Below are 22,461 nucleotides of genomic sequence, written 5' to 3'. Positions count from 1 at the left end.
GTTAGAACCACCCACCTTCGCCCCAAGTGTGTCTCTACTCTCATGTTGTCTCGGGGAGAACCTCCTCGCAGGGCAGGGCCTCTCGGTCCCCAGCACGAGTGGGAGTGGGGTGGGCTTGCTGGCGGCAGTGACCGTCACAGGCTGGGGGCAGTTCTGCTACAGAACCCTGGCCCCCGTTCTCCTCAGCCTCTGTGATGTCACACTGGGACTTTTTTCCTTCCACCCTGAGCTGCGGCTTCCGAGGCCGCTGTGGCCATGGGGCGCCTGGAGCCAGCAGGGGAGAGGGAGCCTGGTGGCTCTGGTCTCCCCTGGGGGCGCGGGAGGTCCAGCCATGCCCCTCAGGAACGATGCCATTCCCCTCGTGAAGGAGCCCCTTCCCCAACCGCAGGCCCCGCTTCCCTGGATCCTCCCGAGCCTGTTTGCCGCCTTCAATGTGGTGCTGCTGCTGGTTTTCAGTGGCCTCTTCTTTGCATTCCCGTGAGTCTACCATGCTGGCTGGCAGGAGAGAAAGGAAATGACAGCGCAGAGGCAGGGGAAGTGCAGCAGAGGGGCCAGGGGAGGGAGGATATTCTAGGCAGGGGGACTCCAATGTGCAAAGGCACAGACGTAGCGGTATTTGGTGTGTGGGGGCTGCAGGTGGCTGGCAATCCTGGGGGGCGTTTGGTGGGGCCTCTGTGGATCTGTGAGAAGCCGTGTGTTTGGAGCTGAAAGGCCTGCGGGTCCTGAGCGGTGAACTGGTCCTGGCAGCAGCTTCGGAGCAGGGCTGAGTCCTGCTCTGGCCTCAGTTGCAGGTGGCTGGCCCAGAACGGGGAGTGGGCCTTTCCCATCATCACGGGGCCCCTCTTTGTCCTCACCTTCTTCAGTCTCCTTTCACTCAACTTCTCAGACCCTGGCATCTTACATCAAGGTGAGACCCGGGCCCCCTGGAGAAGGAGGTAGCCCCCCCAGAATTCCTAAAGTGTCCTCAGGACCCCTTCACCCTAAGTCCTCATCTGCTTGGGCCCTGCTTCTGGCACTTCGTTTCCCAAGGTGTGGAAAGACAGAATTCTGGAGGTTTTGCCTTGGAGGGGAGAGGGGGGGCTGGGCCAGGCTGGGCAGAGAAGCCAGCTCTTCCCACTCTCTCTGCCTCCTTCCCACTGAACAAAAGCCTTAAAGCATCAGTCACCATTCCCAAGGCCCGAGTTCTCGCAGAATTCCTCAGGCGAAAGCCATCTTTCCCTTTGGCTGCCAGCCTCTTCAAGTTCGCTCAGCTCGCTGCACGGAGACTAGGGTTTCCCCTGCCCACCTCCTCCCCACCATTCCTGGAGCCCAGGGAGACGGTGGAACCCCCCACCGGCAGCAGACTGATGGAGGAGCCTCCTGGTGCTGCCCAATCCTCTTCCCATGCCAGGCTCCAACGAACAGGGTCCCCGGGCAGTGCATGTGATCTGGGTGAACCACCAGGCCTTCCGCCTGCAGTGGTGCCGTCAGTGCTGCTTCCACCGCCCGCCCCGGACCTACCACTGCCGCTTGTGCAACATCTGCGTGGAGGTGAGTGCCCCTCTCGCCTGCCCACCAGCCAATCCCCTGCCCCCATCCAGCACTGGTGCGGACCAGGAGGCTCAAACCCCGAGCTGAGTGCTTGTCTTTCTCACTTGCACAGCCCACAGAGGTTTACAGATGTTCTGTCGTCTGTGGTCCTTCCAACCCTAGGAGGGGGGCTGGGCCAGGCTCTCATCCTCCTCCCGTGGGTGAGAAAACAGATGCCCTGAGATATACTGTGTCCTGCCTGAAGTTGCCAGCATGTGTCCCACCACAGACCAGGCAGGCTTGGCTTCTCAAGGCCTCCTGACAGGCCACGTGGTGAGCCACAGCCCCAATAGCGCCCACACCCGGAAATGCCAGCGCTAAGGACTTTGTGGCTCCTTTGGGAGCAGGGAGAAGGCAGAGCGTGGGGCCAAGGGCAAGTGGCTTCGGGAGGGAAGGGAAGGCTTCAGATTTAGGGTCAACGGAGACTGGGCCGGAGATCGGGACCTAGAGGCTGGCCCCTCCCCGCTCTCGCCCAGGATTTTGACCATCACTGCCAGTGGGTCAATAACTGCATCGGGCACCGCAACTTCCGCTGCTTCATGCTGCTCGTGGTGTCCCTGTGCCTCTACTCGGGCGCCGTGCTGGCCACCTGCCTGATCTTCTTGCTGCGTCCGACCCAACACACCCCTTACATAGACAAGGTCACCGCGTATCCGCCTGACTGCTGTGCCCGAGTAGGGCGCTAGGGGGCGCTGGGACAGCCGAAGGGGGGGGCCCTGGGGGCGGAGCAATGATGGGGGCGGGGGTTAGAGAGAGAAGCTGCTGGGGAAGACCAATCTGGGACTAGGTGAGGTGGGTGGGCCAGGAGATGGGGGCGCTGGGAGGAACTGCAATGAGGTAAGAATCCTGCAGGGTCACGGATGGGGTTTACGCGGCTGGAGCGCAGGGAGCGGGTGGACGGGGTGGTTGTGGGCGGGACGAGGCGGGGGTGAGGGGCAGGGCCTGGGAGGCCGGTCCCGCAGCTCTGCTCCTTAGCTGGTGTGCAGCATCGTGGTGGCTGTACCCGCCGCCTGCTTCCTGGTGCCGCTCTGCCTGCTGCTGCTGGTCCAGGCCCTGTCCGTGAGCGCGGCCGAGCGCTCCTGCGAGGGCAAGGTATGCGGGGCCCAGCGGGGCGCCGCTCTATGGGGCGGTGGGGTGGTCACCTGGCCTCTCGGGCACCTCCGCACTTTCTTTCTCCACCGCCCTGGTCACTGATGGCCTGACTTCCCTCGAAGATGCCTCGTTAGCCCTTACAGACCCAGCCTGAGCTCAGATCTCACCCCGGCGGTCACTCTCCCTCCTGCGTGCACTGCATCTAGGGCCTACTGTGTGCTGGGCCTCGTGTGCGGTATTTTGGGCGGGAGGCGCACAGGTGAGTAAGGCTATGTCTTGCCCTTGTGTTGCAATCAGAATAACACCTGCCAGACACCTGTGAACACTCCGAGGGGCCTGTCCTACTACGTGTAGCAGAGACTCAGAGGGAACTGACAGCTCAGTGTAGGGTAGGAGGCGCCACTTAGTGGTTTTGATGGGCAGAAGACCGGGGAGTGCATCGCTGGTGAGGGGCCAGCTAGCAAAAAAGCAGGGGAGCCTGAAGGCGGCCGGAATGAGGAGAGGATGGTGAAGAAATTGTCTTTTATTTTATTATGTTTTTATTGATTTCAGAGAGAGAAAGAAGAGGGAGAGAGAAACATCAGTGATGAGAGAATCATGGATGGGCTGCCTCCTGCAGGCCAACCCCAGCATGTGCCCTGACCCCGAATTGAACCCCAACCTCCTGGTTTATAGGTCCACGCTCAACTACTGGGCCACAACGGCCAGGCAAGAAATAGTCAATTGGAGCAGGAGAGGGCATAGAAGTCAAGTGGACTGCTTGGGGTTGGCCAGATTTAAAAGGCTCAGTACCTCAGGTGGAGAATTTGGTCTTGGTGCAGTGGACTCCTGGGAGCCATGATAGGATTCTTTTTTTTAAACATACAAACACCTACAGCCCTGTAACCAACCCCCATAACCAAGATTTAGAACATTTTTATCACCCCCCCCCCCCCGAAAAAAGAAAATTCCCTCATGGCCTTTTTCTCTCTATCAACCTGGCAACCTGATCTCTTTTCTTTTCTTTTCTTTTCTTTTTTTGAGATTCATATTTTATTTACAAGCAAATGAAGACTGTCCCCTGCAAACTCTAATTTGGGATGAGAAGAGCAACATAGAAAAGTAGTTGCTGGCTCCATAGTGATGTGTGAAAGGAGTCCATCCACCTATTTCTTTAAACAATGATTTTGTTAATAAAAGGGGGGGGGGGGAAGCCACATGATTTCTTCATGTTGCATATGTGAAAGAATCCAAAAGAAAAACGTCATTTTCCTTCAGTGAGAGCCCCTGCTCCCCAAGAGCAATAGCCTCGGAGCAAAAGAGTTAATACTCATCAAGTGTCCCCACTCGAGGAATGGAGAGACCTCCATCTTTAAGAGCCTGAACTTTCAGCTTCTCGTTTTCCAGCTCGGTCTGCTGTTCTACCCTTTGTTCGTCTAGAATTTCTTCAATAGACACTTGCTGCAAGGGTGTGTCACTCTCCTTTTCCAAGTCTATTTCTCCTAGTAGGACCACATTTTCTCTTCTGACCACAAAAATCCCTCCAGGAATATCACCGTATTTTTTGCCCACATGAATACGCTCCACAGTCTGATGTAGCACTAAATTAGTGTCGATGTCCTCGATGAGGCTGGCGGTGCCGGGCATATGTTACCTAATAATAGACAAACATGTAAATTGGCCGTACCTTGGCTATGCTAACCAGCCAATCATGAGAGTATGCAAATTAACACAACAAAGATGGCAGTTAATTTGCATATGTAGGCTCCAAGCGGCTTAGCGAAGCCTGACGGCCCCGGGGCCAGCTCCAGCCGGAGCCCGGCCAGAGCGAAGGCCTGGGTCCCGGGTGCCAGAGGCAAACCGATGCCAGCAGGCAAGGGAAGAGAAGGCCTTCGTGCAACAGGCCTCTAGTAGTTCATGTTGAGCTGAGATAAGGCTGCAATGTAAAGCATCCAGCACCTCCTTCCTCCTACCGTGGTCGCCGCCTCGGCGGGACTGGGACAGGGACCCAGATGGGAACCCTCACTTCTGCCCCGGCTTTCAGCTGCCCTGTTCTCTATCCCTATAGTTTTTCCTTTTCCAGAGTCTCATATAAATGGAAACAAAGCCTTTTGAGTCTGGCTTTTTTCACTTAGCATAATGCATTTGAGAGTCGTCTATGTGGTTATCCATGTCAGTAGTTTTCCTCTTGTTGTTGCTGCGTATTATTCCATCAGATGGATGTGCCACAGCTTGTTTATCCATTCATCACTGCCGATTGCCTTCCAAATGGCCGTTCCATTCTGCATTCCCAACGCAGTGCATGAGAATGTCAGTCGTTCTGCATCCTCACTAACATTTGGCACTGTCGGATTTGCTTGTGTGTTTTTCTTTTCTTGGTTTTAGCTAGTCTAATAAATGTGTAGAAGTATCTCATTGTAGTTTTGATGTGTATTTTTATAATGCCTAATGATGTCGGGCATCTTCTCATGTTCTTATTTGCCATATGAATGTGTTTGATTAAAAGTCTGTTACAATCTTTTGTCCATTAAAATATTAGATTGTCTTCAAACTATGGAGTTTTAAGAGTTCTTTATGTAGTCTGGATTTAGATATTTTCTCCTAGTCTGTGGCTTGTCATCTCGTTTTCTTTTTATTTTCTTAATAGTATTTTGAATTTTGATGAAGTACATGATCCATTGTTTTTTTATGGATTGTGCTTTTTGATGTTGTAATTAAGAAATATTTGCTTAACCCCAAATCACAAAGTTTTTAAAAATATGTTTTCTTTTAGATGTTTTATAGTTTTAGAATTTATAATTAGGCCTACAATTCATTTTGGGTTAAATTTTGTATGTGATGTAAGGTATGGGTCAAGATTTATTTTTTTGCATATGGGTTTTTCCAGCACCATTTGTTGAAAAGACTATCTTGCTTCCATTGAGTTGCTTTTTTGTCAAAATTCAGCTGGCATATAGGTGTGGGTGTATTTGAGGATCTCTATTCTTTCGCCAATATCATACTATTTTGACTAGTAGCTTTATATTAAGTTCTGGAATCACACATTGTGAGTTCTTCAACTTTGTTCTTTTTCAAAGTTCTTTTGGCTATTGGTTCCTTTGATTTTCCACATAATTCTTATTTTTATTTTTTTTATTGATTTCAGAGAGTTTTTTAAATATGTATTTTTTTTTTTATTATTTGATTTCAGAGAGGAAGGGGGGGAGAGAAAGAGATAGAAACATCAATGATGAGAGAGAATCACTGATTGGCTGCCTCCTGCATGCCCCGCACTGGGGATCTAGCCATGACCAGCAACCCGGCATGTGTCCTGACTGGGAATCTAACCATGACCTCCTGGTTCATAGGTTGATGTTCAACCACTTAGCCACACCAGCTGGGCATCCACATAATTTTTAGAATCTGTTTGTCAATTTCTACAAAAATGTTTGCTGAGATTTTCATTTGGATTGTGTTGAACCTACAGGTCAGTTTGGAAAATTGATATTGAGTTTTTGAATTCATCAACATGGTGTACCTCCCCACTTATTTACGCCTTCTTCGACTTCTTTCGTTAGTGTTTTGCAGTTTTCCATACATTGATCTTACATATACTGTGCTAGATTTTTCTGTTTCCTTTTTTTGTGCTTTTATAACTTTTTTTTTTACTGTAAAATAAGTATATATTTCCAAGAAATTAAAGATTGAATCAAGGTGGCATTCTAGAACTCAAAATACCACCTTAACAGCAGATTACCTGGTGAAATTCTACAATCACTACTGTGGATATTTTCATTGCAATTCCATCAGGTTAGTTACATCTTTACTCTCTTGATATTCCTATTCAAGTTTATGCTATTTTCTGTATTTTCTTGTGTTCTTCGACATCTTTCAATAATTTTATACATAACAGCCTTGCATATCTTTTGTTAAATATTTTTCTAGCTACTTTATAATGCTTTTTACAAAGCTTTACTTTCTATTAGCTAGATTCAATTGTTAATCTTAAATGAGATTAAATTTTTACTTTTGCAGCTAACAACCTTACAGAATTTTCTTTTTTCCCCTTTTTAAATTAAATTTATTTGGGTGACATTGGTTACTATGATCATATAGGTTTCAGGTGTATTGTACTGTGTGCCTACCACCCAAAGTCAAATATCCCATCATCATATATTAGGATCCCTTTCACCCCCCACCCCTTTCTCTCTGGCAATCACCACACTGCTGTTTATGTTCATGAGTTTCAGTTTTATATTCCATATATGAGTGAAATCTTATGGTTCTTAGCTTTTTCTGATTGACTTATTTCACAAAGCATAATATTCTCAAAGTCCATCCATGTTGTTGTAAGTGGCAGTATTTCATCCTTATGGCTGAGTAGCATTCCACTGTGTATATGGACCACATATTCTTTATCCAGTCCTCTATCATAGGACACTTTGGTTGTTTCCATGTCTTGGCCACCATGAATAATGCTGCAATGAACATAGGAGTGCTTATATATTTGCGAATACATGTTTTCTAGTTTTTCAGGTATATACTCAGGAGAGGGATTGCTAGGTCGAATGATAGCTCTATTCTTAATTTTTTGAGGAATCACTAGACTGCTTTACATAGTGGTTGTACCAGTCTACATTCCCACCAGCAGTGAATGAAGGTTCCCTTTTCTCCACAACCTCTCCAACACTGGTTATTGCTTGTCTTGTTGATAATGGCCACTCTAACAGGTGTGAGGTGGTATTGCATTCCCTAATTGGAAGTAAGGTTGACAACTTTTCATGTATCTATTGGCTGTTGGTATGTCTTCTTGGGAGAGGTATATTTTCAGGGCTTCTGCCCACTTTTTGATGGGGTTGTTTGGTATTGAGTTTAATGAGTTATTTATATATTTTAGAAATTAAACCTTTGTCAGAGCTACTGTTTGCAAATATCATTTCCCATCTGGTTGGCTGCCTCTTTGTTTTGTTGTCAGTTTCTTTTGCTGTGCAGAAGCTTTTTAGTTTAATATAATTCCATTCATTTATTTTTGCTTTTACTTCCCTTGTCTTTGGGGTCAAGCTCATAAAATGTTCTCTATGACCAAGGTGCATAAGTGTGGTACCTATATTTTCTTCTATGTAACTTATTGTTTCAGATCTTATACTTAAGTCTTTGATCATTGTTGAATTAATTTTTGTACGTGGGACAAACTGTAATCCAGTTTCATTCTTTTGCATGTGGCTTTCCAGTATCTCCAGCACCATTTATTGAAGAGACTGTATTTACTCCATTGTGTGTTTCTGGCTCCTTTGTCAAAAATTATCTGTCCATATACATGTGGTTTTATAGCTGGGTTCTCTATTCTGTCCCACTGATCTGTGTGTCTGTTTTCCCTGCCAATACCATGATGTTTTGTTGATCATTGCTCTGTAGTATAATTTGAAGTCAGGTAGCATGATACCTCCAGCTCTGTTTTTTATTTTTGTTTTATCCTCAGGATTTCTTTGGCTATCATTTTGTTTGTGTGTGTGTGTGTGTGTGTGTGTGTGTGTGTGTGTGGTTCCATACAAATCTGATGATTTCTCATTCTATTTCTTTTAAAAATGACATTGGGGTTTTGACAGGGATTGCTCTTAATCTCCTAATTGCATGCTTCATTTCCAGGATTTCCGATTGGTTCTTTATAAAAGTTTCAACCTCTTTGGTAAAGTACCTGTTTTGTTTTCTGAGTGCATTGAATTGCCTGTCCAAATTTTCTTGCATCTTGTTGAGTATTTTCAGAACTACAATCTTGCAATCTGTTATTTATATCATATATTTTTATGTTTACCGGCTTGGTTTCTGGGGATTTTTTCATTTTCTTTCTGATCATCTTTGCTCTCCTCCTTTGTCTAGGCATGTATATCTGTCTATATTAATGGTCTTCTATAGCAGCTTCCTCTGAAGAGGTCGTTCTTCTATTTTCCAGTAGATGGTGCTGAATTGCAAGATTTTTTTTTTTTTTGCCTCTGTGATTTCTCAGACTTGACCTCCCTGGCTTCCCTAAAACAGTACAGCTGCACTGCTTGGGGGTGGGGTTTGTTTTACCTTCACTATAATGGCAACCCCTGACCTCCACGGGGTCCCACTCCAAGCACCCCACCTGGGGATCAATCACAGAGGGAAACAGTGGTTCTACTGCAATAACTCTTGGTTTACACACAGTATGCTCCTTGGGCTACTGGAGGTGAGTTTTGGGAGTCCAAGTGGTGGCAGGGCTCTGTGGTTCCATTTCTTGTCTGAAACACCACCACCCGGCCCAGTAGTGGAGAGCCACATGGTAGAACCCTGTGCTCTCTCAGACATCCACTGGCTCAGTCACCTTTAGTTCCACTTGCCCTGTGGGACAGCCCCTCCCCCGAAGCTCTCTGTCCTCCTGGCTGAAGGAAGTGCCTGCTACCCCTGGCTTCCTCCCCTCTCCAGGCCATGCCATGAGCTCCTGGCTACAGGGCTGCACCAGTGGGCTATCTACACGATCCTCCCTTCTTGTCTTCCCATTTATGTCTTCCTGGTTGCCCACCTTTAGATGTTTCAATGTGCAGTTCTCTCAGGCATGCCTTTGTATTGAGTAGGGAATTCTTCGTTGAATTATAGCTGATTAACTTGTTGAAATTTCAGGGGTAAAGGCCAAGGGGATCTCTCATGCCACCATTCCTCTGACCTGCTTTTATAACTGAAAAAACGTTTTCATTTTCCTTTGTTTACTATTACAGTCATGCATCACTCAACTATGAGAAATGCCTCATAGGCAATTTTGTTGTTGTGCAAACATCATAGTGTGCACTCACACAAACCTCGGTGGTATAGCCCACTTCACTCCTGGGATATATGGTATAGCTTATCACTCCTAGGCCTCAAGCCTATGCAGCATGTTACTGCAGGAATAGCGTAGATAGTTGTAATGTGTTGCACTATGATGTTACAATGGCTATAACCTCACTAGGTGATAGGGATTTTTCAGCTCCATTATAATCTAAGTGGGACCACCATTGTACATGCAGTCTGCCAGTGACCAAATGTAGTTAGGCGGTGCATGGCCATATGATCATTATGTGGTGCAGGACAGGGGATTTTTGTATGTTGGTCTTGGATCTTATAATTTTGTTAGACTCTCTCATTAGTTCTAATAGCTTTTTTGTTGATTCTACATAGAAAACCACGATATCTGTAAATGAGGACAGTTTTATTTCTTCCTTTCCAACATTATGGCTTTATGTCTTTTTCTGCACTGTCCTGAGCTTCCAGTACAGTGTGGAGGAGGAGTGGCAAAAGTGAACATTCTCGCCATGGGATTCCTTCAGAACAATGACTTCTAAAGACTGTTTTAGGAAGATTGTAGAGTGCCACTATAAAGAGGGAGGAGCGAGAGTTATTGAGACAGCTGACAGCACAGAGGAACCCCTCTTGCCCACCACTTCCCATCCTTCCAGTCACCACTCAATCATTACCCTCCACCCATATTTGGTTCCCAGCCCGCCTGTGACTCTTCTGCTCAGCCCTTCCTCATTAACCCCATGTGGTCTACCTGTTTTCTCTCTCAAGCTTCAGCCCATCATTTCAGCCTCTTTTGGGGCAGCATTCTCCCTTCCTACATCCTGTGGCTCACTCTTCCTCCACTGCTCAGAATGTCCCCCCCACCCTCCCACCCCCAATCCAGGATCTTCAGCCTAAGAAACCTAAATGTAGTTTGCACTCTGTGATTCACCAGGCAGAGCTCTTTCCCTCTGCCTGCAGGCCCCATTTCAGGGACCTCCATCCTGCCTCCATCCTGTGACACAACTTGCTCAGTGCTTGATAGCAAGGGCTCTGGAGCCAGAGTACATACACTCAAACCACAGCTCTATAACATACCAACAGGGAGATCTTGGGTATATTACTTAGCCACCTGGTGCCTCCTGGGTTAACATGCATAAGTCACAGAACTGTGGCTGGTACAAGTAAGTGCTGTACGCGCTGTTGTTATTGTTACCACTCCTTCCCCTCATCATGTACACATGTTCATGTCTCTTTCACCTTAAAAAGCAAAGCAAAACCCTCCCTTAACATCACAGGCATTCACTTCACCTGCGTACTCTCCCCTCCAGCTCAGCGAAATGTACTGAAAGAGTTGTCTGTGCTCATTAGTGCCATTTTTCGCTGTCCTTGGCCCAGCCCCTTTCCTCGGCGTCACACTGGTGCTGCACTCTCCAAGTGGCCAAGCTGGCAGGCAGCCCTCAGGCTCAATCTTCCCCGGCTGCACACAGCAGCACCTTAAAGGGAACACACCTGCAGTGGCCCTTCCCTAGCCTCTGTGGCCCAGCTGCCGCTCTCCCTGCGCCTTGTAGTCTTGGGCTGGGCCTGCTCTTCCACCAGCACAGCACCTGAAACATTGTTGAGGCCCCAAAATATTTATAAGTAAATGAGTGAACCTACAAACAAAGGAATCATCAATGTGTTGGAAGAGAAGGAGAGAGGGAGAGGGAAAAGCCTGATGCCCACCTGGGGAGGGGGAGAGAGCCCAGGCAGCAGGGGGTTGGGCAGGAGATGGGGTGAGGAGACGCCTACTTGGTTGTGGTCCTGCGGACTGTCAGGGCATTTGAAACGTGGGATTGGGGCAGGAGACCCAGGTCTGGAGCCAGTGAGAGAGGACAGTTTGGAAACTTCAGAGCTGCTGCATTCCATTCACGTCTCAGAGGGTCCTATGTGGGGGGAGAGAGGAAGGTGGTCTGCTTTATTAATCAGGTCTTATGAATTTATTAAATAATGATCATTCCTTTAAGCATTGAACCATAGACATTTTCCTATACTTCATATACATCTAATACATCAACATTTATTTCTCTATAATTCTGATTGTCAACTTGATCAAGCTCTTTGAGCCATTTAATTAAAATTGTGAATAGAGTGTCAATCTCCCTCCAGTGCTTTAAGCATCTTTAAGCAGGCAGAACTCAAGTATCTCAGTGGTTAGTGTTGCTCTTTGGAGCCGTCTTGACTTTTCCGATCCCAGGCGTCAGCTGCCCTGCATGCAATCCTGGTTCCTTTGGGTGGAGAAGACTGTTGGAGATCAAAGTCTTAGGGACAGGGACGGGGTGTAGGGGAGCTGGTGGGGGGCAGAGCTTTGGTTATGACACACATTTTGTCGCTAAGGCTCTTGAAGTCTGAGTGAGACTTGGCTTATGCCCAAGGCCCAAGGCTCATGGACGGAGGGAGGGACAAGGGAGGAAGAGAACCTGGTCAAGAGCGCCCCTGGGGCGGACTTGCCCTTTCCTGCGTTGGGTGCTCAGGACCGTCAGCCCAGGTTCCCCAGGGCCGTGTGACTTGGTTAGGGAAACAGGATAGGGCTCCATACAACCGCCCGTCCAGACAGTGAAATTCAGGGAAGGCTCACGTTTAGAAAAAAACGAGAGGTAAGAAAGTAGAGAAGTGGGGGGGGCAGGATGTGTGTATATGGAACTGCCTTTGGAGCAGTTTGTCAGCCAACGGAAGATTTGAACGTCTACCTGGAAGGACATAGTAGGAGAATATGTGTGTCCAAAGGAGACAGAGGTGGGGAAGATGCTGCCGAAGCGGGTACAAGGAGATGGGAAGGATCCCTGAGAAGGCAGGAGGGGTGGGTGCAGTGCCAGGGTCGCCTGGACAGAGCAACTCAGAATTGGGGAGGGGAGGCCTCAGCTCACTCTTGGGCCTCTCTGCCCTTTGAGTTTGCAGCAGCCCTGGGCTGGGCTGGGAGGGCGGGCCCGTGGGGTGGTCTGCCCAGTCCTGCTGGCTCTGAGCTCCTCTTTCCATCTACACCCCTCTCCAGTGCCGATACCTGTGGGGATACAACCCCTTTGACCAGGGCTGCGCCAGCAACTGGTATTTAGCAATTTGTGCACCGCTGGGACCCAAGTAAGTTGGCAAACCAGAGGTCCAAGCAGTGGCCCATGGAGCCGGTGGGGTGGGGGGAAGCTGGGCCATCTCTCCTGGCCTCTTAGCACAGCTCACACTCACTGTTCTCTGAGGTTTCCTTCAGGGCGTTGTGGGACCCCCCGAAACCCCCTACTTCCTGTCATTCTTGTCCTAAGAAATGGAGTAGAGGGATACTGCAGGCTGGGTAAGACCGGCCCCAGCTCCCTGCAGGCCCAAGCCCTGGGCTGTGTGTTCCCTAAGCTGAGGAGGCATGGGGACCAGGCCAGGGGGGCCACTACCCCTGGCATCTGGCTTATTGCTCCCCAGGTACATGGCCGAAGCTGTCTGGCTGCAGAGGGTGGTGGAGCCGGACTGGGTGCTCATGCAGAACCTGCATTGCCCAATGTGCCCCTCTGCACTCAACCCCTCCGTCGTCCCTGGGCCTGTGTCTGGCCACCAGCCCCAACCTCTGGCTCCCCACGGACCAGGAAATGCTCCCCCAGGGAGTGGGGAGGCGGCAGCCCTCCAGGAGGTGAGTAGTGAGTGTGTGCTGGGAGAGGGGTGCCTCCGGGTTGTACAGGTGCTGGGGGGGAAGCCCCCCACCCCAGTGTTGGGCTGGCTCTGAAGCTAGAGCGCTCAAAGCTCAAGGGAGGGGCTTATAGAGGGAGGAGCGCTGGAGGTGGGGCCACAGTCCGCCAGGTAACGCCCAGGGGTTCCCGGAGACACAGAGCCCTCACCTCTCACTGCTGGTTAGTCTTGGGGGGTCACTCACCCTTCTGAGCCTCAGCTCCCTTAGCTGTAATGAGGGCTGAAACGAGCCCCATGGTTTATAATTATAATTCAGTTTCTTTATTTAAAGTCATTTTTCTTCTCTGAAGTCCAATGGGGGTGCCATGACATTCTATGGTGCCAGCCCACTCCCTTTGCTCTGCCTGGGGGTGGTGGCGGCTGGACAGTTTCTTGCTCCCCAGCAGGTGGGCCCTGAGCTGTGGGGCTTGGGAAAAGACCCCACACCCCCACTTCGTTTAGCTCCACGCAGGCCCAGTGCTGCCCCTGCCGCAGGAGGCCCCCAGATGAGGCTTGCCCCGTCACACCCAGCGATGCCAGGAGTCCCTGCACCCGAACCTCACCTCCTGAGCCCCGCCCTTGGTGGGAATTCCAAGACCACCCCTCCCCCCCAAAGTCCATTAAACACCCTTTTCCTGCTGTAACATTGCCCTGCTGCGTGTGTCTGTCCTGGGTGTGAGGGCTGGGACAAAGACCCTGGGAGGGTGGAAGGTCCAACACTAGTTGGCTCTGTGACCTTGGGCAAGACACTCAGATTTCTCTCGTTCTTAAAATGGGGCCAACCATAAAACGCACAGTAGCTGTCCTGGCCGCCTGCCTTCAAGGGAAAACCCCCACACTGTCAGGGATGCCAGCCTCGGGAAAGATCCGCCCCGCCCTGCCACACCGCTGTCTGGCTGCAGGGGGCGCCCACTGCCTGGGAATTCTCCAAGCTTGGCCTGGCCCAACCGGAGGCATTGGAGCCACCTGGGTGGGTGAGGGCTGGCCCTCCGTCTGGGAGTGGGCCCTCGCGATCCTCATCCCTGGAGGTGGAGAGTGGGGGTCTCACCATAGTCCGGCCCTGCTTCTTCCTGCTAGTGGGTCTCACCTTGGTCCCTCCCTTCTGGGTAGTCAGGTGCTGTTCCTGCGGAGGGCCCCAGGCCCTGTGAGTCCGCAGGCCCGTTGAGGGGGTGGTGTATGCGGGAGTCCACAGGAGGCTGCGGCTCCTCTTGGAAATAATGGCACCTTCCTGAAAGGTGGTCGGGGGCTGGAGCGAGTGAGGTGGTTCCTGCAAAACAGGTGGCACACAGTAGGCGCACAATGAACACAGCAGTATGATTGTCGTTATTTTCTCCATCACACAGCTAACAACACCCAGGGTTTCTCCAAAGACCACCTTCTCAGATTACCTGGGCCCAGAATTATGGGGTGGGGGAGGGCGAGAATTTGAATCGGAATTTTTACCAAGTGCCCAGGTGACCCTGCTGTCTGTATCAGGGCATTGTGCGAGCCTCGGGAGCCTCCCTACTTCCTTGCATTGGAAGTCTCAGAACTGCTGCCTTCAGCCCTGCTTCCCTCGTAGCCAGGTGAAATTGGGGGTGGGGGGGGGGGCGGTGATGAAGGTGAAGCGGTCAGTTGAACATCACAGGGGCCTGTGGCGGTGGTCATGCCTGTGTGAGCCTGCACGTGCTTGTGTGTTGGGGCAGGAGCTCATTCTCCAGGCGACCTACAGTGCAGGATGGGGTTCCAGTTCTCATATGCTGAGTTCTTGAGAAGCGGCCTTTCCCTCTTCCAACTCCACCAGCTGCGGCCACCAGGGCCTGTCCCTGTCCAGCCCCAGCCTTACCCTCACCAGCCACTCTCTCTGGCTCTGGCTCTGAGGCTCCTGGCCAGCCTTGTGCAACCCCAGGACTCCAGCTATTTCTCATCCCCTTTGCCCTGCTCCCAGTGTCTCCCCAACCCTAAGTCCCCTTGGGGTTCATGCTTTTTCTCAGCTCTCATCTCTGCTTAACTCAGCATTGCCCTGGCGTCTGGGGAGGGGTGCAGAGTACTGCTCCCGGGCAAGGCAAAGGGCAGCCCGTGTGAGCCTTGCTGTAAACAGCGTAAGTGGCCACAGTTAAAATTCCGAGAGCCCGCATTTACCAGCAAAGCTGAAGCAGCCTCAGGTAGCCTGGGAAGCCGGCTGCCCATGGTCACATGACGAAGGAAGGAAGGTATGAGGCCTTTTCGGCCCCTGAGCCTAGGTGTGTATTGGAAACACGGATCTGTGTGAGTCTCTTCTCTGTGTGCAGGGGGCACAGCTCAGCCCGGGCTGGTGAAATGGGGCACCCGCAGAGCTCTCAGGCCCACTCCCAAGTGCGAGTCCTTGGGGTGGCCTGGGCCTGGTCCAGCGTGGACAAGATCCAGGAACCTGGGCCAAGGCCTGGGTGGGGAGGTATTCATGGAACTGGCTGGTTCGGGAGTGGCATCTACCTGCAGCCCGGCTGTGCAGGGGGCTGAGGAGGCCAAGTCCCAGGGTCTGGGTGGGCCTAGTCCTGTCCTGCCCACCGCCTCCCTCGCCCCCCCCACTGCCCTGACTGGTTCAGAGCTGGGTGGCTGGTCATCAGGACTTCACTTACCGGTGTTAAAAAACAGAATTCAACTGAGGAAACTTGAAGATCTACTTGGCTTCTTTATTTTTAATTTTTACTTTAAAGATTTTTAAAATTGATTTTTAGAGACAGAGGAGGAAAGGAGAGGGAGAGAAAGAGAGAGAGAGAGAGAGAGAGATATCAAATATGAGGACATTGATCAGCTGCCTCCTGTAAGCCCCCTGCCAGGGATAGAGCCCGAAACCCAGGCATGTGCCCTGACCAGGAATCGAACCAGCAACCATTCTGTGCCCAGGATGACGCCCAGCCAACTGAGCCACACTGGCCAGGGCCTAATTGGCTTTATTACATGATTCATAGATTGTGCAGTATCCCATCTAGCATCTAGAAGGGTGCTCTGAGGGGTGGTATAAAAAGGAAGGTTTTTATAGGAAGAAGAGTGGGGGCAAGGGAGCTATGAGTAAAAGAAAAGAAAGGTTATTTTGGGGCCTGAATGTCTTTTTTGGGGGAAGAGAACGGGAGGGTTTTGCCATGCAGATTGCCTTTTTTTTTTTTTTTCTATGGGGGACGGAGAGGGCCTACATCACAGTTTATGTTATTGGTGCTTGACAAGAAAATTCCAGCCTGGGTGAGATGACTTTTCTGGGAGAGGTTGAAACTGCAGTTAGATCATGAGCTTTAGCACGAGTGATGCCGTTTTGAGCCTGTGGTTTTCAATACCAGGTCCCTGCCTCCAGCTACATAGGGGGTTCTCCCCGTCTCAGGCAAGGCCTCCCAAGTCCTAAGCCAGGGTGAGTCATCTCCTTGACAGCCTGAGCACAGATGTAACTTTCCTCAGATTCTCCAAGGAGGCCTTGACCCCTCCTGCTGTGGGATGAGGATCCTAGGTCTCTCCAGTCTCTACCAGCCTCAGACTTCTAGGACTTCTGCTCCTCTAGGGGTAAGTGGGACCTAGCCCACCTCTTTTTTTGACCCCCACCCCACCCCGCCCCCTTTCTGTTATGCATTGGGGCCCCTCAGATAGTCTTTCCTGCCAGGCTGGGGGCCTCAATTGAGCTGCACCCACCTTCCTTTTCTACTCCCTCCCCATTTCCGTTGAACTTGCCCTTGATTCTCAGACACACCTCTTGAAGTCCCACTGATCCTAAAGGAGGGGTGTTATCAGGGTCCATTGTTGGAATCTGCTCTCCACACCTCATGAAGCCATGCCATCCCTGCCTTCCCTTGGGCTGCGGCCAAGGAGTGACCCCTACCCTCCCCCCTCATCTCCTCTAGAGCTTTCCTCCATGGACCTTCTAGAAGGTCAGGGCTTGTGGGTGGGAAGAGCACTGAGCTGGGAGTCAGGTATCACTCAGCTCTGCTTCAAACTAGTGCTGCAGGAGCACGTCTCTCCCTTCCACTTGGCCCAGGATCGTTGTCTATACACACGATGACCATGGCTCCCTCCCAGGTGGTCACAGGGGGTCATCTCACCCAGCTGCCCCTCCACTCCCAACGACAGATGGGAACTAGACAGGGAAGGGACTGCTTAGGGTGACAGGGTCTCCGAGGCAGGGGGCACGCTCCGTTTTTCCCAGGCTCCCTCCCGTTCCTGCCCAGGGGACCATTGCAGAGGAGGAAGGCCGACAGCGGTGACCACAGGGCCCTGCCTTCCAGCCCCCATGCCTCAGAGCCAGGCCCTGCATTGCAGCACAAGGCTTGGGAAGCTGATAAGAAGTCCGGGCTTAACTCTGTCTCCAGCCCTGTGCTGGGAGCGATAATGACGCCCTGCTGCCTCCCGCTCAGCCCTGCCCTGCTCTGCCCTGCCCGCCTCACCCAAGGGGCCCTGCAGGTGGCTGAGGGTGGGGCAGGGCAGGGGCTGATGGCGCAGAGGAGGTTGCAGCAGTGTCCTGACATGGGGGCCAGAATCCTAATACCTCTCAGGGCACAGGCCCCTGCTTGGCTGCCCCTCCTGGGCACCCGGGCACAGCGCCTGGCACCCCGGGTGATGCTCCATCGGCACCCTGTCCTCCTTTAGTTCCTGCATGCAGAGGGAGGCTGGAAGGACGTGGCCCTGGGCTGGAGGTTTGCCAGGGCCTGGGTAACAGAACTTTTATTGAGCACCTTCCGGGCCAGGTGGTTCATAAGATCGCCTTTAACCCTCATAACAACCCTCTGAAGCTGTTATTCTCGTGTTAGAGACGAGAAAGCTAGCGCTGAGCGAACACCACTTCCCCAAGGTCGCCTGCAGCTGCGGGGCCGAGCCCAGGCCATGCCGGCCTTCCCATTGCACTGGCTCCACGGCAGCTCTCCTCCCCGTCCACTCAGAGCTCTGGTTAAGACATGGGCTCTGAAGCCAGACTGCCTGGCTCCCCGGCCGGAGGTGAATACCTATCTCAGCACCACTGCGAGACTCGTTCTGCAGGGCATGCGAAGAGACTGGCACGCGCACTGGCCCATGGCAGGTGCATAATCGACGGCACAGTATGATCCTGGGGCCTCAGGAAGCCGGGCACATGGCAACAGCAGCCTGCTCCTGCCCAGTTTGGTGTGGTTTCCTAGTGGCCGGGCAGCAAAGGTGAAGGATGCTGCCTCCTAGGGGAGGTTGTGGTGGCATTTTACAGAAAACCAAGCAGCACTGCTGTCTCTGGGCCAAAGGGGAATGGAGCCTGGGCTGAGTCTTCAGGGAGCAGCAAGATGACCAGGCATGGGCGCTGCCCTCCCACAGGGAGTTCTTGTTAAGACAGCACCTTGTTGCCCTGGCTGGTTTGGCTCAGTGGATAGAGTGTCGGCCTGCAGACTGAAGGGTCCTGAGTTAAATTCCTGTCAAAGGCATGTACCTCAGTTGTAGGCTCCTGACCCTAGTCGGGGGCTGCAGGAGGCAACCATCGACATGTCTCTCTCTCTCACATGAGTGTTTCTCTCTGTCTCTCCCTCTCCCTTCCACTCTCTCTAAAAATCAATGAAAAAAATATCCTTGGGTGAGGATTAAAAAAATAAAAAAGAAAGCACCTGTTGTTTCTCTTTTGTGTGTGTGTATGTGGCAGGTGGGGCGGGGGGGAGGGGGTGCCCCAGGCTGAAGGAAATCACACGCTATGGTGTTCTGAGCCCTGTGTCTGGGCCATACTGAGCGCCACTGCCCACTGCTCCTGCCCAATCTGCCCTCTCCCCGCCGTCTCTGTGTGCGGCCCCATTGTCTCTCGGCCTGTCGGCCTCACCTCTTCTCACCCTCGCATTCTCTCCTTTCTCTCCCTGTCCCTCCTCCTCCTCTTGTCACTGCCTTTCATGGTCTTCCTGCTCTCTCTGCCTCTTCCCCCACCCACCTTTCCTGGACCACAGCTTCCAGGAACACAACGTTAACCGTCTGACTTTCAAGTATTAACTTTTAACTGTGATTCCTGGAAGCCCCTGCGCCTGGGTATGGAAACCCACAGAACTCGGGGCCAGGCCTGCACAGGGCGCCTTTGTCTCTGACCTGGGCTTCCTCCTCCGAGCCAGGCACGAGCTCACCAGGCCGCCTTCTGGCCGGCCTGTTTTGCTGCTGAAATCGGGGATTCCCAAACTGGAAAGCGTCTACTGACTCTCTAGCTCATTTCTCAGTGAGGAGAAAACCGGGGAGGCGGGGGGGGGGGGGGGGGGGGGGGGAGGGGGGGGGTGTTCCACAGGGTTTTCCCCAGATCGCAGGTCTCCCGAGAGGCCAGGCGGGGCGGGGCCCCAGGTCTCCTGCTGCTCAGCCTCCCGTCACCCCAGGTGAGAAGCCAGATGGGTCAGAGGCCTGGACTGACTCCTCCCTCCCTTGGAGGCCTAGTAACTTGGCTCTGGTGGCTAACATCACAACAGCGAGGACAATAATAGCATCGGTTTGAATGCGAACTGTGGGCTGTGCTTTGCTTGTATTATCCATGTAATCCTCAAAGCAACTTGGGAGGAAGGTGCTGCTGTTCCTTTTTTTAAAAAATACACACATTTTTTTTTTTTATCTCAGAGAGGAAGAGAGAGATAGAAACATCAACGATGAGAGAGAATCATCAAACAGCTGCCTCCTGCACACCCCATACTGGGGATCGAGCCTGCAACCTGGGCATGAGTCCTGACTGGGAATCAAACCGTGACCTCCTGATTCATAGGTCGACGCTCAACCACTGAGCCACGCTGGCCGGGCGCTTCTGTTCCTTCTGTGGACGTGACCCTGGCCACGCCTCCCTACCTGCAAGCAGAGTTTCCTGAAGGATCCTTGGGGCTGCTACTGCCCTGACTGCCAGGGGGTCCATGGCTCAGTGACCAACGGAGGACAGTGCCTGGTCTGAGGACAAGCCCTCGGGTGGACGGGGCCGTGTGCAGGACTTCTCCCCTGGCTCTCGAGGGTCCTTTACCTGAACCTCATCTGCCCCCTATCGTGGGGGTGGGGACATTAGGCCACCAAGCAAGAGTACTGACCGCTGGGCAGGACCCTTGGCCATCTGGGCTAGGAGAGCCCCCTGCCCACAGTTCCTAGATACCTGTTCCCAGGCCCTGGCAGAGGGGGAGGCGTGCTCCCGCCCGCCCTTTCCTGGCCGGGGCAGTGGAACGCTGTGGGGAGAGCACAGACTGGGCGTCCGGAAGCCTGGGTTGGAAAGCAGGCTTGTGGTTCCTGGCGGCGGCGGCCCTGGAAAAGCCCCTGGCCCAGTGGTTCTCGACCCTCCTAATGCCACGACCCTTTTCAGTTCCTCATGTTGTGGTGACCCCCAGCCATAAAGTTATTTTCGTTGCTACTTCATAACTGTAATGTTGCTACTCTTATGAATTGTAATGTAAATATCTGATATGCAGGATGTATTTTCATTGTTACAAATTGAACATAATGAAAGCATAGTGATTAATCACAAAAACAATATGTAATTATATATGTGTTTTCCGATGGTCTTAGGCCACCCCTGTGAAAGGGTCGTTCGACCCCCAAAGGGGTTGCGACCCACAGGTTGAGAACCGCTGCCCTAGCCCCTCAGAGCCGCTGTCACCACATCTGCAGAGGGAAACGAAAGCCCATGCCTGCCGGCTCCCAGTGGCAGATCACAGGGCCCCTGCGGGAAGACTGTCTCTGGACTGTGGCTTCCTTGTGCAGGCCGGCCCGGGTGGGTGTGGGGCAGCTGTAAAGGGAGAGTGAAGACTCGGGCTTTCCGTTTCGTCTCCATCTCCCTTCTTCGGGCCTCCTTTGCAGACTCTGGATGTGAGTCATTTGGAAGTGGCCGAGGACGGACCATCTTATTTTAAACCCCAGACAGACTGCGCCTGGGTCACCTTCCTTGGGTGACTTCTCAGCTCCCTCTCTCCCCTACCAAGTACCTGTCCCGGAAGGAGGTGGCTGGACCTGGGTTCAGGGCAGGAATGTGGCCCCCTCTGCCCCCAGCTGGCACCTCCATCTGTTAGCCCCCCCCAGGCGCCTGGCCTCGGGAGCCCTGGCGTGGAAGCCTCTGAAAGGCCTCCGGGTCTGGCTGTGCCCGGCTCACTCTGAACCCTCAGTGGGGACTTGGGCTGCACCCGTCTGGGCCAAGAGTTCCTATCTGCCTTGGACACAGTCCAGACCAAAGAGTAAAGGAGGTTTGTTCTTGAAGCAGAGACCAGAAGTAGGCACACAGAAGGCTCTTTGCTTTGGAGTTGCAGCTTTAAAAGGTTTGCTTTCTTTAAATATCCTGCTGCAGGAAAGAAGCCCAAACCCAGACATTCCTGAAACACGAATTCCAGGTGGCTTTAAAGGAGCGACTTGTTTGGTTTCCGTCCCACCCTGTTTCTGCCCAGTGGGTCTCCGGCGCTTGTCCCTGGGTCTGTGGAGGGCCCACACCCATCCAGCCTCCCATGGGGTTTCCTCAGCACCGGGCCAGCCTGAGGGTCTCTGTCACAGCCGGGCCCAGTCCCAGGAGAGGGCCTGTGCACTTCCAATCAGGGAGTGAGTGACGCCCCTTTTCCTCCATCCTTCGCTGTGGCGTTGACACTGGCAACCACACCCTCTTTCTTGAAAACTCTCTTTACCCTTGACCTCAGGAATCAGACGCTCTCCCTCTCACCTCCTGCCAGGAAGTCTTCTAGGCCCCCTCCTCCGGGCGGGCCCCCTCTTGGAGAACTCACTCACCCCCTGGCCCCCAGCAGTGCGGGGCCCGGCCAAGCCTCCATCCTCAGGCCCTCGGGCCCTGCCAGTGCCCCATGCTCTGGCCTGGATTTTCTTCTTTCCATTTCCATTTTCCTGAGATATAATTGGCAAATAAAATTTGTATATACTTAAGTGTAAGCCCGGCCGGTGTGGCTCAGGGGTTGAGTGTTGACCCATGAGTCAGGAGGTCATGGTTCGATTCCCAGTCAGGGCACATGCCGGGTTGCGGGCTCAATCCCCAGTGTGGGGAGTGCAAGAGGCAGCTGATCAATAATTCTCTCTCATCATTGATGTTTCTATCTCTCTTTCTCCCTTCCTCTCTGAAATCAATTTTTAAAAATTTTTTAAAAGATAAAGTGTGCAATGTGATAAATTTTTTAAAAATGTTGGTAACATTTAAAAATATATATTTTTTTTATTGATTTCATAGATGAAGGGAGAGGGAGAGAGAGATAGAAACATCAATGATGAGAGAGAATCATTGATTGGCTGTCTCCTGCACACCCCCTACTGGGGATCGAGCCCACAACCCGGGCATGTGCCCTTGACCGGAATCGAACCTGGGACCTTTCAGTCTGCAGGCCGACGCTCTATCCATTGAGCCAAACTGGCCAGGGCGCGATGTGATAATTTGATATTCATATACACTGAAAGAATTCCCACCATCAAGTTGGCCTGAATTGCCCGTGATTAAATTATTGACTTGGAGTT

At 52.0% G+C, this 22,461-nt stretch overlaps 1 protein-coding gene across 2 annotated transcripts; it reads left to right on the top strand.

The window, feature by feature from the left end:
* Positions 1 to 331: 331 nt before the first annotated feature.
* On the top strand, positions 332 to 18,606 carry ZDHHC19 (zinc finger DHHC-type palmitoyltransferase 19). 2 transcript variants are annotated; one of them, XM_070403587.1, is made up of 9 exons: positions 332 to 477; positions 786 to 907; positions 1,391 to 1,530; positions 2,046 to 2,218; positions 2,556 to 2,661; positions 12,425 to 12,510; positions 12,838 to 13,042; positions 16,486 to 16,587; positions 17,826 to 18,606. In XM_070403587.1, the coding sequence occupies exons 1-9, from the start codon at positions 332 to 334 to the stop codon at positions 17,838 to 17,840; spliced, it is 1,095 nt and encodes a 364-aa protein (XP_070259688.1). In that variant the 3' UTR covers positions 17,841 to 18,606. The 2 variants fall into 2 exon arrangements, with proteins under 2 accessions (XP_070259688.1, XP_070259689.1); XM_070403588.1 differs by lacking the exons at positions 16,486 to 16,587; positions 17,826 to 18,606 and adding an exon at positions 13,540 to 13,721.
* Positions 18,607 to 22,461: the final 3,855 nt, after the last annotated feature.

Source organism: Myotis yumanensis, unplaced genomic scaffold, assembly GCF_028538775.1.
Source record: "Myotis yumanensis isolate MYYU_CA2020_CCGP unplaced genomic scaffold, mMyoYum1.0.hap1 SCAF_2, whole genome shotgun sequence".
NCBI classification, from domain to species: domain Eukaryota; kingdom Metazoa; phylum Chordata; class Mammalia; order Chiroptera; family Vespertilionidae; genus Myotis; species Myotis yumanensis.
The sequence above is the reverse complement of the archived record's forward strand: the minus strand, read 5'-3'. Positions and strand labels throughout refer to the sequence as shown.

Excerpts from the sequence above, each read along its gene's own strand:
- ZDHHC19 (XM_070403587.1), top strand. The coding sequence starts at position 332 with ATGCCCCTCAGGAACGATGCCATTCCCCTCGTGAAGGAGCCCCTTCCC. Across the intron at positions 478-785 it reads GGCCTCTTCTTTGCATTCCC|TTGCAGGTGGCTGGCCCAGA; the intron begins GTGAGTCTACCA and ends CTCTGGCCTCAG. Across the intron at positions 13,043-16,485 it reads AGGCGGCAGCCCTCCAGGAG|ATTCTCCAAGGAGGCCTTGA; the intron begins GTGAGTAGTGAG and ends AACTTTCCTCAG.